This window comes from Lissotriton helveticus, chromosome 12 (genome assembly GCF_964261635.1).
Source record: "Lissotriton helveticus chromosome 12, aLisHel1.1, whole genome shotgun sequence".
Classification (NCBI taxonomy): Eukaryota; Metazoa; Chordata; class Amphibia; order Caudata; family Salamandridae; genus Lissotriton; species Lissotriton helveticus.
In genome coordinates this window covers 875,988,185-876,003,999 of record NC_136073.1, presented here as the reverse complement: position 1 = coordinate 876,003,999, position 15,815 = coordinate 875,988,185, and the positions used below count along the sequence as shown (strand labels likewise).

The 15,815-nt window shown below is 44.5% G+C and overlaps 1 protein-coding gene across 2 annotated transcripts in view; it reads left to right on the top strand.

The window, feature by feature from the left end:
• Positions 1-15,815, top strand: part of LOC144797830 (uncharacterized) — a 127,302-nt gene that overhangs the window by 69,627 nt on the left and 41,860 nt on the right. For both annotated transcript variants that reach the window (XM_078668638.1, XM_078668637.1), the window contains exons 7-8: positions 1,136-5,112; positions 12,505-12,557. In XM_078668638.1, the coding sequence (XP_078524764.1) occupies positions 1,136-5,112; positions 12,505-12,557 (4,030 nt within the window). The remainder of the gene's footprint in view (positions 1-1,135; positions 5,113-12,504; positions 12,558-15,815) is intronic.

The following is a 15,815-nucleotide window of genomic DNA, read 5'->3' as shown; positions in this document are numbered from 1 at the left end:
CACTTTAAAGGTGGCTGCACCGCTTTCTTTCGACGTGGCTTGTCTAAAGAAAGGGGCGTGGCCTACACTAAGGAGAAAGCACGGCATGGGGCGCTTTTCAAAAATTGCATTTGCAATGCAATAGGTGTCGCATTTACAATGCCAATAGCTCAAACTCTCGTAAATGTGAGACCTATTGCATTGCAAATGCTTGTTTGATGAACATTTATTTGCATTAAACATCCTACCACAGTGCAGTTCTAATTATGCAATGGGGAAAGGATGTGGCCTTATGGCTAGAGCCGTTGATCTCGAACCTGGGGAACTGGGTTTGAGTCTCGGCGGGGGTGCTCAACATCCTGGGATTCTGGGCAAATCACTTAATCTCCCCGTGCCCAACAGAAAATGAGTGTCAATCTGTAATATAACTGGTGCTCATGTAAAGCGCTCTGATACCTTCGGATCACGTTTGCGCTATTTAAAACTCAAAAAAAAATGTATGCATCTGTTATTCTTCTTTACCTCACTACCTGCATCATTATGTTTATGCCTCAGCTTCTCTGTCCAACCCCCCCCAACCCTGAGCACAGATGTGTATTAATTGTTGACCACCTTTTACAACCTTATCTCTTAAACCAAATGTAATTCCGCTATGGTACAATCTGCTTTATAGTGCATCTTTTACCTCCCCTCAAGCAACACCACCACAATACCTTTGCTCAAGTGTGCATAATGGGCAATATTGAAGGGCCAGAAATGTGGCTACAATAAGATGGATGGGTTTTAAGAGAATATGCCATAGTGTAAAAAAAGAGGGTCTTCTCAATTCTCGTGAGACATAAGGTATTAGGTGTTCATTCTGTTTTGATTTGTTCATCGGTTTGCAACAGTTATTTAATATTTGAAATATATAGAATTTACTACATTTTGCTTAGGACCAAACTGAATTTGAGTTTAATTCTAACAAATTTTCAGAATTTCTTAAATGTGCCCTTGTTAAGTTATTGTCCATATTGCACTTTGCAGCCTTTTGCAGACTAGATCTTTCTCCTTGATGCAAGACATACCCCTACAGTCCTCCTCAGTGTGATCAGCAGATGGTATCCCTGCAACATTTTACCCTAGTTCAAGACTTTTTTTCTTGTTTGCTTTTCAGGTTTTTGAAGGAAACACAAAGTCCAGCGTATAAATTCTACTATATGAAGCTGACAGAATTCCGCCACGCAAGTGGTTTAACTTATGATCCCCATGCAGCTAGCAACCAGGCAGAAGCAGGCCCTCAAGACTCTGAATCCAAAAGCCTGAAATACCAAGAACCAAATAAACCAGAATTCAAGGCAATTGTCCCAGAAATCTATGATCCTTATTATGAAGATGTTAAACGTCAAAAGCGCATATCTTCAGGATCTCTTGTGTCCTATTTTTCTGACAGTGGTCATTCTGATGTAGAAGACAATTCACACCCAAATACGGAATACAAAAAACACGAGCATCAATCTTCTCTACCACAGGATGGTGCACTGAAATCCAACTCTCCATCAGATCAGAGGCCTCAAGCCTCTACATTTCAAGATTGGAAGCCTCCACTCCAAGATCTCAGGTCTCTCCCTCCTATGACCCAAACTTCTATAACAAAAGATGAGTTGTCTGACCTCCCACTTCTACAAAATGAAATGCATCAATCACCTCTGTCCAAAGATAGGGAGTTTGAAATCCCTCTAATCCAAAGACCAAAGACTCCAGCAAAAGAACAGGGTCTTGAGTCTCCAGATCAGATGTCTAAACCCTCAGAGGCTAATAACCAGCAGTCAGACAACATTTTATCCCAAGACCAGGCCCCTGACACCACATTATCCAATGGTAAAGAGTCTCAAACTCCTTTTACCCAAGAACAGAAGTCTGAAACGCCTCTGTCCCCAAATAAGGAGCCAGAAAACCGATTATCCCTAGTTGAGTCTGAAGGCAACCTACTCAAAGGTCGAGAGGGGACATCACAGTTACAACTCCTGCCTAAAGATGAGCTTGAACTCCCACAAGCTGAGTATTTGGTACCTCAGCCTCAAGATCAGAGGTCTCGGACCTCTCTCTCTAACGATGAGGAGCCTCTTTCCCAAGATGAGAAGACTCAGTCCCTGTTACACACGGATCAAAGGCCTGAGATCTCTCTGTCGCAAGGTTGGAGACCTCAGCCTCAAGAGCAGACCACTAATTTTCAAGATCAAAGGTTTCCTCCATTCCACGATCGGATTACTCATCCCACTCTGTTCAGAGAACAGGAGCCAGGGGCCAGTCTACCACCTCATCAGAAGCCTCAACCCCAATTTCAGGTTCAGCACCCTGAAGATCAGAAGTCTCAACCCCCTCCTCCCCAGGAGCAGAGGCCTCAATTCTTATTTCCTGTAAATCAAACTCCTCAAATTTGCCTCTCCCAGGGTGTGAGGCCTGAAACTCCTGTACCTCAAGTCCAAACACCTTATCCTCGATACCCTAATTCGCAACCCCAACCATCCCAGAATTGGATGTTTCAACCCCAAGATCAGATGCATAAACAGGCTCTTCCACGATATTATAATCCTCAAGTCCCTCCACCCCGCGTTCCAGCCTTTCTCCCTCCTGGACACCAAGTGCAGATCCCTCAACTCTCTTTACCCAGAAGCCAGGTTCCTCCGCTTCCAATTCCCCAAGTCCTTCACCAAGGTCAGAAACTTCAGCTTCCTATGCCCCAAGATTGGAAGCCTCGGTTCCCTCCACCTCAAGTTCAGACGTCTGCACCCCACCTATTTCAAGATCGGATGCCTTCACCCCAAGATCAGAGACCTAAGGGTTCTTTTCTCCATGGTCCGACACCTCCATTCCTTCCACCTCTTGAACAGATACCTTTGCCCCCTCCACGACCCCCTACCTTTCAAGATCCAAACCCTAGGCCAACTCTACAACAAGGCCTGAATCCTCAACACAGCTTCCTGCAACATCAGAAGCATGATCTCCCTCTGTCTCATCATTGGCAATCTCAAGATCTTAAGTATCAACCTACTCGACTCCCAGATCAGAAACCGACACTCTCTGTTCCCCAAGAACGTAATCCTCCCCATCTCCCACAAGATCAGAAGGCTCCATTACTGGACCAGGCAGACAAACCCTCTTCTCTTCCAGGAGTAGAAGTTGCGGCTTCAGGTCTTGAAGATCAAAAGCCTCAGTTGTCGGTAGTCCAAGATCCAAAACCCCATATACCTCAACCCCAAGACCAGAAGCTGCAACTCCCGCTCCTGCAAGACCAAAAGCCTCAATTGTCTCTTGTCCAAGATCTGAAACCTCAAATTCCTCAACCCCAAGACCAGACGCCTCAACTCCCTCTCCTGCAAGATGAAAAGCCTCAATTGTCTCTAGCCGAAGATCCGAAGCCCCAAATCCCTCAACCCAATGACAAGATGCCTCAACAGTCACTTGTGCTAGACCAGACGCCACAACATGCTGTACCCCTGGAACAGAAGCCCGAGCTTCCTCTACCTCACGACCAGAAGTCCCAAATTCATCTACCCCAAGAGCAGATGCCAGAACGTTCTCTTGACCAAGATCCGAAGCCACCTCCCACTAAGACTTTACATAAAGATCACAAGACTCCCCCACCTCCGCAACCAAACCAAAAGCCGCCTACATCTCTATCACAGAACCCAAAGGCTTCAAACCTACTCCCTCAAGATTGGAACCTTCACATTTCTGTGAGGAAACTCATGTCTAATCCACCCCCTGATACTCCGAAGTTTAAAACTGCTCTTTCTCAAGACCAAAAGCTAAAACATAATCTATCCCAAGACCAAGCTCACCAGCCCTGTGTGCTTCAAGATGGGAAGCCTCAAACCTCTGAAACTCAAAATCCGAAACACCAAAACTCTGTCTCCATAGAAGAAGAGCCTCACACCCCTGGATCCCAAGATTTGAATCTTCAACCTCCTCGTCCTCAAACTCTTAAGAGTCAAACTCCTTTTCCCAATATTCAGAAGCACCCATCACTTCTTGCTCAAGATCGGAAGTCTCACACCCTGCAGTCACAAAATACGAAACCCCAAATGCCTCCACATCAGAATTTAAAGCGTCAACCCACTCCCCCTCAAAATCTAAAGACTCCTGTCCTTAAAAGGCAAATGTCACGTCTCTCTCTTCCTCAAGATTGGAAGCCTCAAACACCACTTGCTCAAAATCAGAAGACTCCAATTCTTCCTGCAAAGTATGATAAATCTCAGCCACTTTTTCCTATAGAACCGAAGTCTCAAATTTCACAGTCCCAAACCCCGAACTCTGAAACCATTTTTGAGGAAAATAGAGAGTCTGATCCCCCTCCAAAGCGAGCTTGGAAATCTGAACTGTCTCTCTCTCAAGATCGAAAGCTTCATGCTCCCCTGTTCAAAATTCAGAGGTCTCCAATTCCTCTTCCCCAAGATAAGAAGACACAACCCTTAGTACCACAAACAGAGATGCCTGAAACTCCAGTCCTTCAAACCCAAAAACCTCAAGCGCCTCTGATTGAGCCTCTGAAACACCAAAATCCTCTCTCCAAAAACGAGAAGACCGAAACCTCTGTCTTTCATAGCCGAAAGCCTCCGACAACTGTACCCCAAGAGAAAGATTCTCAACCTTATCCAGCCCAAGGCCAGAAGCCTCTTTCTCAAGATCAGGAACGCAAAGACTGCATGGTTGAAGACTTAAAGACGCAACATGGTTCACCTGCGGTTCAAAAACCATCAACCTCTCAACATTCAGATTCAGCCTTTGAGGGCCGCAAGGATTTTAAGTCGGGTGTTTCTGAAACCTACTCTTCCAAGATTAACAAGCATGAGTATTCCGATGATTCAGATTCTGAGGGCCTTGGCCCTGTTCTTCCAGAGTTTAAACCTCGAAGTTCTCTGGTTAAAACTTCCAAACATAAACGCAGTAAACGAGTGCATCAGGAGTTGTCCCCTGAAGTTCAAGAAGAAAAGGAGAGTAAGTCATCAAAGAAGTCTTCCCGCAAGAAAGCCAAACGAAGAAAGCGTAGTGCATCTCCAGCAAAATCCCCTCATCGTCGAAAAAAAGCCAGGTCTCCGAAGGCTGCCAGTGTGTCGACCAAGAAGTTGTACTCCGACGATGATGCGAAAGGCAAGTATTCTTATGGTGACATTCAAATAGAACTGACTGTTACATTTGAGTGACCAGTTGTTCTAATATAGCAAACTCAAAAACATGATTTACGGAGTGCTGAAACTTTTTAACCACTCGCCCCCAGTCACAGATCTGGGTTTTATCCATTGTTCTTTTGCTCACTATGTGTAAGAAAGTGCCCTCTTTTTGCATGGTTGCCTCACCTTTTTAGTTAACCTGCTGATGTACTTTGACTGAGTGTGCTCCTGGGTTCATGCTAAACAGGTACCCAGTGCCTACGTTCTTTCCCTAAAACTGCATTAAGACAAAACCCAACTGGCACTCTGCCCACAGGTCAATCCCTTGTAAATAGTACCTTAGGTACCAAGGGCATTGTGGCCAGGCAAAGCCTCTAAGGGCTGCAGCACTTATTGTGCCACCCTAAGAGGCCCTGCACCTTAACACCCACACACACACACTGCCATTGCAGGCTGCGTATTTTGGTGCAGAACAAAGTGATTGAGGGCACAAGAGCATGAGCGAAACCTGTTTTGTTTTGCTCACCATGCCACCTAAGTGGTTAGACAAATTGCAAGCATTCTTCCCATCACCTTTTGTGTGTTTCAAGATATTGTAGTATCCCATAGGATATTTGCCCACTACTGTTGTCGTGCTTAATTATTATTTCATGCTGAATTTGACACTGCTGTGTCAAAAATGATGCTCACAGCCCCCATCAGCCATAATTCTGGGAGATTTAAGGAAGTCACCTCAGTCCATTCTGGTCAGCCTATTATTTGCTCATAGGAAGCATTTAACACCCTTTTTGCATACTACTTATTAGTTTACAGAAGTGGGACAGAACATGCAAATTTAGCCTCCAAGAACCTCGGACAGGTAAAAAGTAACCAGTTTGTCGGGAACCGCACACAGGCCGACAGTTGGTGCCAAGTCAGTGTCGTCTGTAGTTGGATCTAAACCAAATAAAGCTTTGATGAACTGTAATGAACAGCTGCTTCTCCACAGTCCTTGCTTCTTGTGTCTCTTCTGTGTCCTTCTTTGTCTTCGGTCAGCAGGAATCTGATTTTGTGTTGCCATGGGCTTCCCTAAATTTAGATTTAAGGTAGTAGCCAATGGGCAACTTTCCTCTGGGGATCACCATGCACCTTATGTGACCAGTTCCCGTGGGAAGTGGGCATAACCCTGTCCCAGAGTTCCTAATTCTGCCATCACCAACATTGCAGACTTATTAATTTCGTATCCACATCGGGTAGCTCACCTTAGGGGTGGATCTAGGCTGAGGGTGGACAAGCCTCTCACTGCTGAGGGAAGCCCGACTTGTATACCAAAGGCGGTGGGGTCTTTGAAGCTTCCTGCCTTGGAATGCTAATTTTCCAGCATTTTGGGAAGATGTGTAAACCACCTTCCTCCAGAGCAGGCATTGTTCCTGACCACCTGAGAGAATGGAATTCCACCCCTGGGGGTCAAAAAGTAATCTTTGGTGGACGGCTGGACTGGAGCATTCAGCCAGCACTCTAGAAGACAGATAGGTTTCAGGGGGTACCTCTAAAGTACCTTCTGTGTGTATGTAGTAATACATCTGTTTCTCGAATCACTGGGGGTTTATTAACCCCTTCCACACTCATGACGAGCTGGGCTCGTCATGAAGTAGCCTCCTCGCACGCTCATGACGAGCCCAGCTCGTCATGAATAAAGGGGTTTACAAATTCTCAGCACAGGAGGGGAATATGCTGAGCATCCATGGGGTTAATATGAGGTGTTTGATACCAAACACCAAAGGTTTCAGTGAAGCCATTATGTAGCTGGGAAACTCGTTTGGACTAGTGCCCGGTACATACCTTAGGATTGTTTCCCTGCTCATTTGTAATGTCCGGTAATAGAAGTAGACATCACAGGGGCATATCTGCTAATGCAGATATGTCATCACATGAAGTATAAGGCACCCTGCCTTTTGCCTCAAAGGCCTGCTGTAGGAATGACTTGCATTTATTAGATGCAGTGGTTTTTGCATGGCATACCGTAGTGTCATATCATATTTTCACTCATGGTTTGTACCATCTTATGCATCCTTCAATTGCAGTCTGTGTAGAATTTGTGTGTGAGTCGCTGCTGCCCTATGGAAGCCTCTTTAGTACCCGTGGTACCAGGGGTTTGAGGTTTGGTTTATTTAGTGCCTTTAGAGGTTCATCCTGATAAAGGTTAGGATTATTCCTTGAGTTGGGTAGTTACCCATGCCAAGTAATAATCCACATTTTCATAGGTGGAAAGTAGAAAACCTGTGATGGAGAACCCACTTAGAGCCTGTGCACTGCTTCTGTGAAGAACAAACCTAGTGTGAATGTGTACTTTACCCACTGCAAGGCCTTATGCTCCAAATGAAAGTCAGATTAAAAACTGGTGTCCAAATGATCATCCTGGCCCATGTATCACCTGTGCCTACTTGAGCTCCAACCTCAGTCACTGTTTACAACCTGATGGATCATACACACAATATGGGCGTCTAAACTTCTCTTTGCACACATTTTTTCTTTTGTATTTACTTTCGCGGGTGAGTCCGGATGCAAGATCTTATTATTAGTGAGTCTTGTATAGCGCACAGCTACCCACACAGGTTTTCCTGGGGCTGAATCTGATGGTCGGGTCTATCCAGGCCCCTTTGACTCAGAACAACCAAGTATTCAGCTGTCTGCGAAAGGTGTACAGTGAGGTACAGCTTCTTACGGGTTCCTAATCATGTATGTTTAACTCTGGGGACAATGCACATGGACAATTCGCTGGAGCGAAGGGGACTGACCGGCTGATGTGATCTCACCAGGTTGTGAAGGTAGCATGGGCCTGCCCCTGATCTAGCTCTGGACACATAGCACAAGCTTTGAAATGAATTTGCTTCTCCACTGCAAGCACATGAAGCTCTGGGAGGACAGATGAGGCTGGGCGGTTTTAGGGTATCTGTATAATATCCTTGCAGCAGAGTTCTGGACCACTTGCAGCCGTTTGATGGATGCTTTATCTGCCCTCAGATAAATAACTTTGCCATAGTCCAGTCTCGACGTAAGGAGTGCCTGAATAACCATCATTTGAGCTCAGAGCTGCAATAACCAAATGATTTATTGCAACCATTTCAGGATGGCAAAATAGGTAGCGGCCACCTTCACCACCTGGGGCTTCATGGACAGCGTATCGTCGAGCGGGAAGCCAAGGTTGTTGACCTTGGGGGCTGGGTCAGAAGGAGTGCCCAAGATTGCTGGCCAGTGCTGTGGGTCCCAAGGTGCCAAGTTCATGCCCAACACCGGTACCTTGGTCTTGTCTTCATTAAGTCTTAGTGAGTTGTTGTTCATCCACATGGCAACCTGGCCCAAGAAGGCTTTAAAGACCAAAGGGTTGGGGTCTTGACCAGATAACAAGGAGAAGATGATTTGCGTGTCATCAATGTATGAAAATTAAGTGAGGCTTTAGGAAGCTTGCTCTGTGTATATACTATACCAAAATTGGGTATAGTGTGCAGAGAGTCCACTGGAAGCCCAAAGGTAGGCAGAGGTAAAAGTAGATAGCACCTTACTCTATATTTGTGGTAGTGTGGGTGAGCATTAAGGCTTTATCAGAGGGTAGTGTTAAGCATTTGTTGTACACACTCAATGCAGCAAATGATGTCACACACTCAAAAATTTAACTCGGACCAATTGTTTTTATGTAGTTATATTTATTGTCTAGAACCAAACAAGCCTGGTACAGTTAAATGTAAATGGTACTTTTTAAGGCCGGTTGAACCATACAAGCACGCTGAATGAAAATGTCTTTGTTACAGGTTTATAAATCTCTTCAATACAATGGAAATTACTATTAGACTACTTTTGATTATTTTATAGATTATTTTATGGATTACTTATTCTGTGTGATATGCATAGATATCACACTGGGACATTTCCTAGAGAAAAGGTAAGTCAACGCAGTCCTATGGGAGAAAAGAGTGTTATCGGTTTACGGGTAAGTACTCGGTCTTGGGCGTTAGTTTCCTCAGGTTACAACCAGGGTTCCCCCAGGGTCAAGGGTGCACTCTTGTTACACCCTCATCGGTACTAGGGCGGCTAGGTGCAGAGTGCTGAGGCTCAATGTTATCCAATGGGATATAGGAGGCCTCCAGTTGGTGGCAGCTCACTAGCAGGCCACAGGGTTGTGGGAGCAAAGTTCCTGGTGTTTGGCTCAGGGCAAAGAGGGATCCGAGTTAGCACCCAAAGTACACCCGCAGGAGGTGCCGGGTGCTGTTTTGGCATCGGGTGCCCTGTTGTTTTCAATGAGAATTCTGCGTTTACAACAAAGACTGCAGGCTCGGGCGGAGATCTTCTAGAGGTGACCACCGGTTGGACAGGTAAGTTGGGATGCTGGTACACACTCTGTTCGGCCACCCAAGACCTTGGGGTGTCGGGTGCTGGGGTGTCTTTAGGCTTCGGGTTTTCTTACGAGTTCCTTTCGCCATCTGGGGGATCCTCCAGAAAGAGCCTTCAGGCTTCGCTTGGAGATTCGAGGCAGGTTAGAAATCATCAGATCTCAGACCAGGATCGCCGAGGAGACCTCCTTGTGGTGTTGGGCCTCTCAAACTCTGGCCGTGGGCGTCTGGTGTAAACTCATTGTTTTGGCTGGAGCCAGAGTCTGTTGGGGAAAAACTTCAGTGCTCACGGGAGACAAAGTCTTTGGTGTGGAAGGCAGAGTAGGTCCTTCGGGTTCTTGAGACTGCTGGCTGCAGGACACACCGGGATTTTGCTGGAGCAGGTTCGATGTACGGACAGACCGGTGATGCTGGGGTCAAGTCAGTGGGCGTTGTCCTCTTCTTACTTCTAGCACGGCTTCTAAGGTCCTTCTTCTTCTTTTCTTCTGGTCAGTTCTTGTCTGAGGTGCCATGGTTCAGGGTTGCCCCTAAATACTAAATTTAGGGGCATTACAGGTAAGTAAAGGTTGGGACCAGTGGGTCACTTCCTTGGGGTGGGTACACCCCTATTATGCCACCCTCCAGTAGGAGGGGGGGGGGGCAATGCCTCTCTCTGGTTAGCTGGGTACCACATTTGCAAGATGGCGGGGTCTGAGAGTTGTGCTTCACCTCACTGCCCCCACGGGAGGGGTGGGGTTGGCAAACGTAGGCACATTTCCCTTCCTCACTTGGTTTTCCTGCCGATTCTCCCGCCCAAAGTGGGAGTCAGAACCGGTGGGAGCCAGTTGCTGGAAGCAGCAAAGGGCTGGGGTAGCTCACAAAGGGGGCAGGCCTTTGAAGCGTCCCCTTCATGGACCCTGCCCCTCCTGGGGAAGGAGGCTTGGCATGTCTGGTGTGGCAGCTGGCGAGCAGCCCCTCAGCCTGGACTCTAGTGTTAGGTTGTTTTTCAGGGGGCATCTCTAATATGCCCTATGAGTGCTTTTTTCATTAAATCCCACACTGGCATAAGTGTGGGTTTAATGTGCTGAGAAGTTTGATACCAAACTTCCCAATTTTCAGTTAAGCCATTTTTGGGCGGTGGAGTTTGTAATGACAAACTCCTAGCACCATATACTCTTAATGGTATTACTGCACTTACAATATCTAAGTATTGCCTTAGACACTGTAGCTGTACAGGGCTCATTCACCTGTACCCTCACCATTGGTATAGGACATAGAGTTAGAGGGGTGGCTGATCTAAGCCAGGGCAGTTGATTGTAGGCATGGCACCTGGGGATGTGTGCCATGTCGACTCTTCACTTTGTTCTGCACCAAAACACGCAGCCGGCAAAGGCAGTCTGTGAGCGTGTAAAGGTACAGGACCTCTAAGGGTGGCACAATAAGTGCTGCAGCCCTTAGAGACCTTCCCTGGCTACAGTGCCCTTGTTACCTGTGGTACCATTTACAAGGGACTGACCTGTGGCCAAAGAGTGCCAATTGGGTTTTGTTTTTAATGCAGTTTAGGAAAAAACATCAGCCCTGAGTACCTGTTTAGCATGAACCCAGGAGACACTCAGTCAAAGTACATCAGCAGTTTAGCAAAAAGTGGGAGCAACCATGCAAAAAGAGGGCCCTTTCTTACAGAGGCCACAACTTTCCACTAAGTCAGCCAATGGCTGTTAAAGGTGTTAAATAATGCAGGGCTTAGGGCTGATACTTGGGGAACCCCTGATGTAAGGGAGTGTCGTTTGGAAGAGGCACTGACTGAGGTAACCTGGAAGGAGCAATCCCTTAAGAAGTAGGTCATCCAGGCTAGGGTTGTCTTTTGGAGACCTAAATTAGCCAACTTCTCTAAGAGAATAGCACGAGGTACCTTATCAAAGGTTTCGCTGAAATCGAGTAAGATCAGCACGGCCGTCTCGCCTTCATCCAGGGAGCCGTTTAAGATGTTCTGGGAGTCATAGAAGGGCTTAATCAGTACTATGTCCCGCTCTAAACCCAGATTGAGAGGCGTGAAGGTAATTTTGAAGCGCCACAGAACTGGCGAGTTGTTTGTTGACCTGTCTCGCTCAATTTGGACACTATGGGAAGCATATAAATTGGTCTATAATTAGACCATATAGAAGGATCCAGATTGGGTTTCTTCAGGAGAGGAACAGCAACGTCATGTTTCCATGTGTTTGGGATAAGCCCCTCGTCTACTGCTCACCTTTTTCACTGTAGTCAATACAAACCGTCCACAGGGATGGAATAGTCATTCGCAGGCAAGAGCGTTCATTTAGTTTAGCACTCCTTCTGAGAACTTTTTACAAAGAAAAGGTTGCTGATTTGTATCCTAATGAGACATACTCCGTTTTACAGATTTTAGAGGTTAAATAAGTACTGTAAAATATAGCTCCGTACAGCCCAATCTGTGCTTTAATAGTGCTACAAATGCTACTTAATGCATAAGGGATTTACTTAAAATGTTGGGAATGTTGTGAGCAACTCGCTCCATGTCATTACTGACACAATTTCCAGTTCTGCAACTTTATGTATCAGCTAAATGCATTTTGAGTGTTATAGAGAGGGAGTAACATATTAACCCTAAGTCGGGATGTGTTTGAAGGATTATGCACTGAAATTGAATTTTGATTGCAGCTGTATGGACAAACTTCCAATTTCTCCACTTACTTTGAAACTGATTATCATAATTGGTCTCCTGCTGTAGCCATATGTTTCCTCTGCTGTTATTCCTGTGGGTGTCTTTGCTATGCTTGTTGCTTCTAGTACATTTTCCCTAAAAGAGGTTTCTTGCATTCTTTCTTGTTGAATTTATATTTATTTCACATTTCACAACCTTTTTTTATAAAATGCCAAGTCATCAAAAAAATGGCTGCAAGAGTGCACAGTACATCACACTGGACCGAGCAAGCTGAAAAATAGTTGATTATTTTTGTTTTTTCTTCCTTTAATCCTATTATAACTGGCTTAAATTTTACTTGCAGTGCGGGGTAAATTGGAGATTGAAAATCTGACTGTGAGACTCGATGTCAAGAAGGTGAGTTTATTAGTACAGTGCCAGTCGCATGTGGCTAAGCTGCCTGCTGTGTTTATCCACACTTGCTTTTGTGTATTTCACATGAATGGGGAGAGGAGTTGGCCTAACGTCTAGGGCGGTCGACCTCGAATCTGGGGTACCGTGTTCGAGCCTCTGCAATGACGCTAAACATCCTGTGATTCTGAGCAAATCTCACCATTCCTAACAAAAAAATGAATGCATCCTCATGTAACGCAACTGGTGCTATGTAAGCGCTCTGATACCCAATACCTTTGGGTCAAGTACGTGCCATATAAAACTCCATAAAATAAAAAAAATTAAAATGTGAATTGTTTGCTCTGACATTTTGATTACCTGTGAACAGGCGCAAACCCTGAATAGTTCAGGTGAAGCACTCTTAATAGGCAAGTCAGCTCTCTATGAACCAGATGCTCAAAAATGAATCCCCAAAGTCCAGATGTGGCTTTCTGTGCAGGATGTCATCTGGAGTTACCTTCATCTGGCTAGGTTAATTTGAGACTGCCTGCTACCTGAATTCATGCTTTAAATACTTGACATTTGTCCACAGTACACCTCCTTTAGACACAACATGACCTAGACTGGCGCATGGCAGCCTTAGTCCCTGCCATGCATTTTCTTGTTACTAGCCTTCGGTTGGCGGCTGGGATGTGTCACCATAGCCAAATTAAACTTTTTTGTTGAGGTGAAGGATCGAATAAAAGGAGATGTTAGTGGTAAAAATGACATTTTAAAATGTATAAATGGTGCAGGAATTAAGCTGGTGGTGGTGGTGGTGGTAAATAACAAGTGTTTTTATAAGCCAGCATCAACCGTTTGTGAAGTGGAAGAAATTGTATTCTCATGGGAGGTCGCAAGCTTAGTCCCTTATGAAAGAAAAGTGGGGTGAAGTTTTTTCCCCCCCTGAACAGCAGATAAAATGTAAACTTCTGAAAGAACTGCAGCCAAGTTGTATATTGAGGAAGGTGTTTATTCATTGGCTTGTGGAGTCAACTAGATGAATATTTTTGAAGGACTGGTTAGATTGGTGTAAAAAATTAACTGCACTAATTCGCACCTCCAACCCTGCACATAGACCCCTGCCCTTCATGTATCTGGGACCTTATTTCCAATACCACTAGTCATGTCTCTTACAAGTAAAGAATGGCGAGTCCGGTGTACTAAAAATACAGAAGGTTCTTTATTGCAACAAGTTCAAATTTGGTGGGTTGAATTGAACCAGTAGAGGTCCTTAACAGGTGGTAAGGTGTGTTGTGTGCTATATATTTAATAATTGGTTTATTAATGTTCGTCAAGTCAAATTTCTTTATTTCGGCAGAAATGCCATAAAAGAGTCCAGCACAAAATATTACATCTATAAAACATTTTTAACAATTGTACATATACATATATTAAAAAGATTAAGCACATCCTTTAGAATATACCAAATAACCTCCCTTTAAGAGGATCATCTGCTGGTTTAATTGTGGGAATATACATCATTCGTTTATAACTTTTGTCACTTTTTTTTCCTTAGAAAAAAAATTGAATGTAGGAATCGGCTAACACTAAATATTATTACTTGGTTAGTGTTAGTTTTGAGTATTTTTAGAGCCCGATTACATAAGCTCAAACCTAACAGTAAGCATAGTGGTTTAATCCATCTTTTTCTGGGTATTGTATAAGCAGGACAGAAAAAAAACATGTGAGCCTCGGTTTCGATCTGTTTACAGTCACACATGGTACATAATTCATCAGCTTCCAAGGACGGATCAATTGTGCTCCTAGACCATCGTGTTAAGGTTGTTTTGGTCAATAAATTGCCATACCTAAGTTTTAGAAAAAGGGTTTTGGCTAGGGGAGGTTCTATCTCATCGAGAAAAGTCTAGAATAAAGGCTCATCCTTAAAGCTCAGAAAATTTGTTACCAGAGTTCCAGCCACCGAAGCATTTGTTACCCTGCTTACCATACAACTCCAAAATGCCCTTTTTAGAATTAATTTTGCGTTGGGCGGTAGAAGTTCCGGATTTTCCCAGAAATGAATCAGACCTATTTCAATAAGCCAAATCTTGACATGCTTTAACCATGGGATAGTTAATGAATTACCATATTCCATAATTTCCTTTAGCCCATCCCTGTAGTCCTGGAGTTTGGGCACTCTCCATAATCTAACCCATAACATTAACGGGCGGATTATGGTATAATGGTCAGTTCTTTTGACGTTAAGATCCAATTCAAGAGGTACTAGAGGAGTACCTCTTGGGACCCTTACCAGACTCCTCATAAAATTATTGTCCAAAACGCGAAAGGAATCTTTTGACCCTGGCCCCCAGATTTCTGCGCCATACAGCGCTGTCGGTTGAACCTTGAATTTAAATAATTCGACTACTGGGGACACCGCTTTACTAGTGCTCAAACTTTGTTTTCTAAGGATTGGCTTTACATTCTGAATAAATGCTAGCTTACTTTTTTCCCTTTGGGCTCTCCAAGTGAGCTTAGAATCTAAGGTAACACCCAAGTACGAAAAGTGCGAGACAGATTCCAATTCAGTTCCATCCAAAGTTAAACATCCTTTGGCTGTTTTTTGCGGATTAAGGGACATACATTTGGTCTTATTCCCATTTATCTCCAGGCCTTTCTTCCTACAATAACTACTAAAAGAATTAAGTAGTGCTTGGAGACCTCTTTATGTTTGGGAAATCAAAATAGTGTCGTCAGCAAACAACAATGATGTCACCCTTTCACCATTCAGTTTTGGTGAGTCATTTATACATCCTTCTAGATGTTTAGGGATGTCATTCACAAAGAGTTTAAAAAGTGTGGGGGCCAAAACACAGCCTTGACGAACTCCGCGCTCGATAGGGATTTTTTGGGGTAGTTCCCCATTTGGACCCCATCGGATTTTCGCAAAGTTCCTTTCGTGTAGTTCTTTTATCTGAACCAAAAGGCTATTTGGCAATCCTACAGCATTCAATGTTTTCCATAGAAGATTGCGAGGCACTAAATCGAACGCTGCTCTCAAATCAACGAAAGCAACGTATAGATGACCCTTTTTGATGTGTACATATTTCCAGTAGAGACAGCAGAATCTAAATATCTGGTCAATTGTGCTTACTTTACTACGGAACCCAGCTTGGAATTTCGTTAAAATTGCATTCTCGTCCATCCAGTCACTGACACGAGTTAGTATGTGTCGTGAATACATTTTCTGGAGGATGTCCATCAAGCTGATTGGCCGGTAATTAGAGGGGTCCGTCCGAT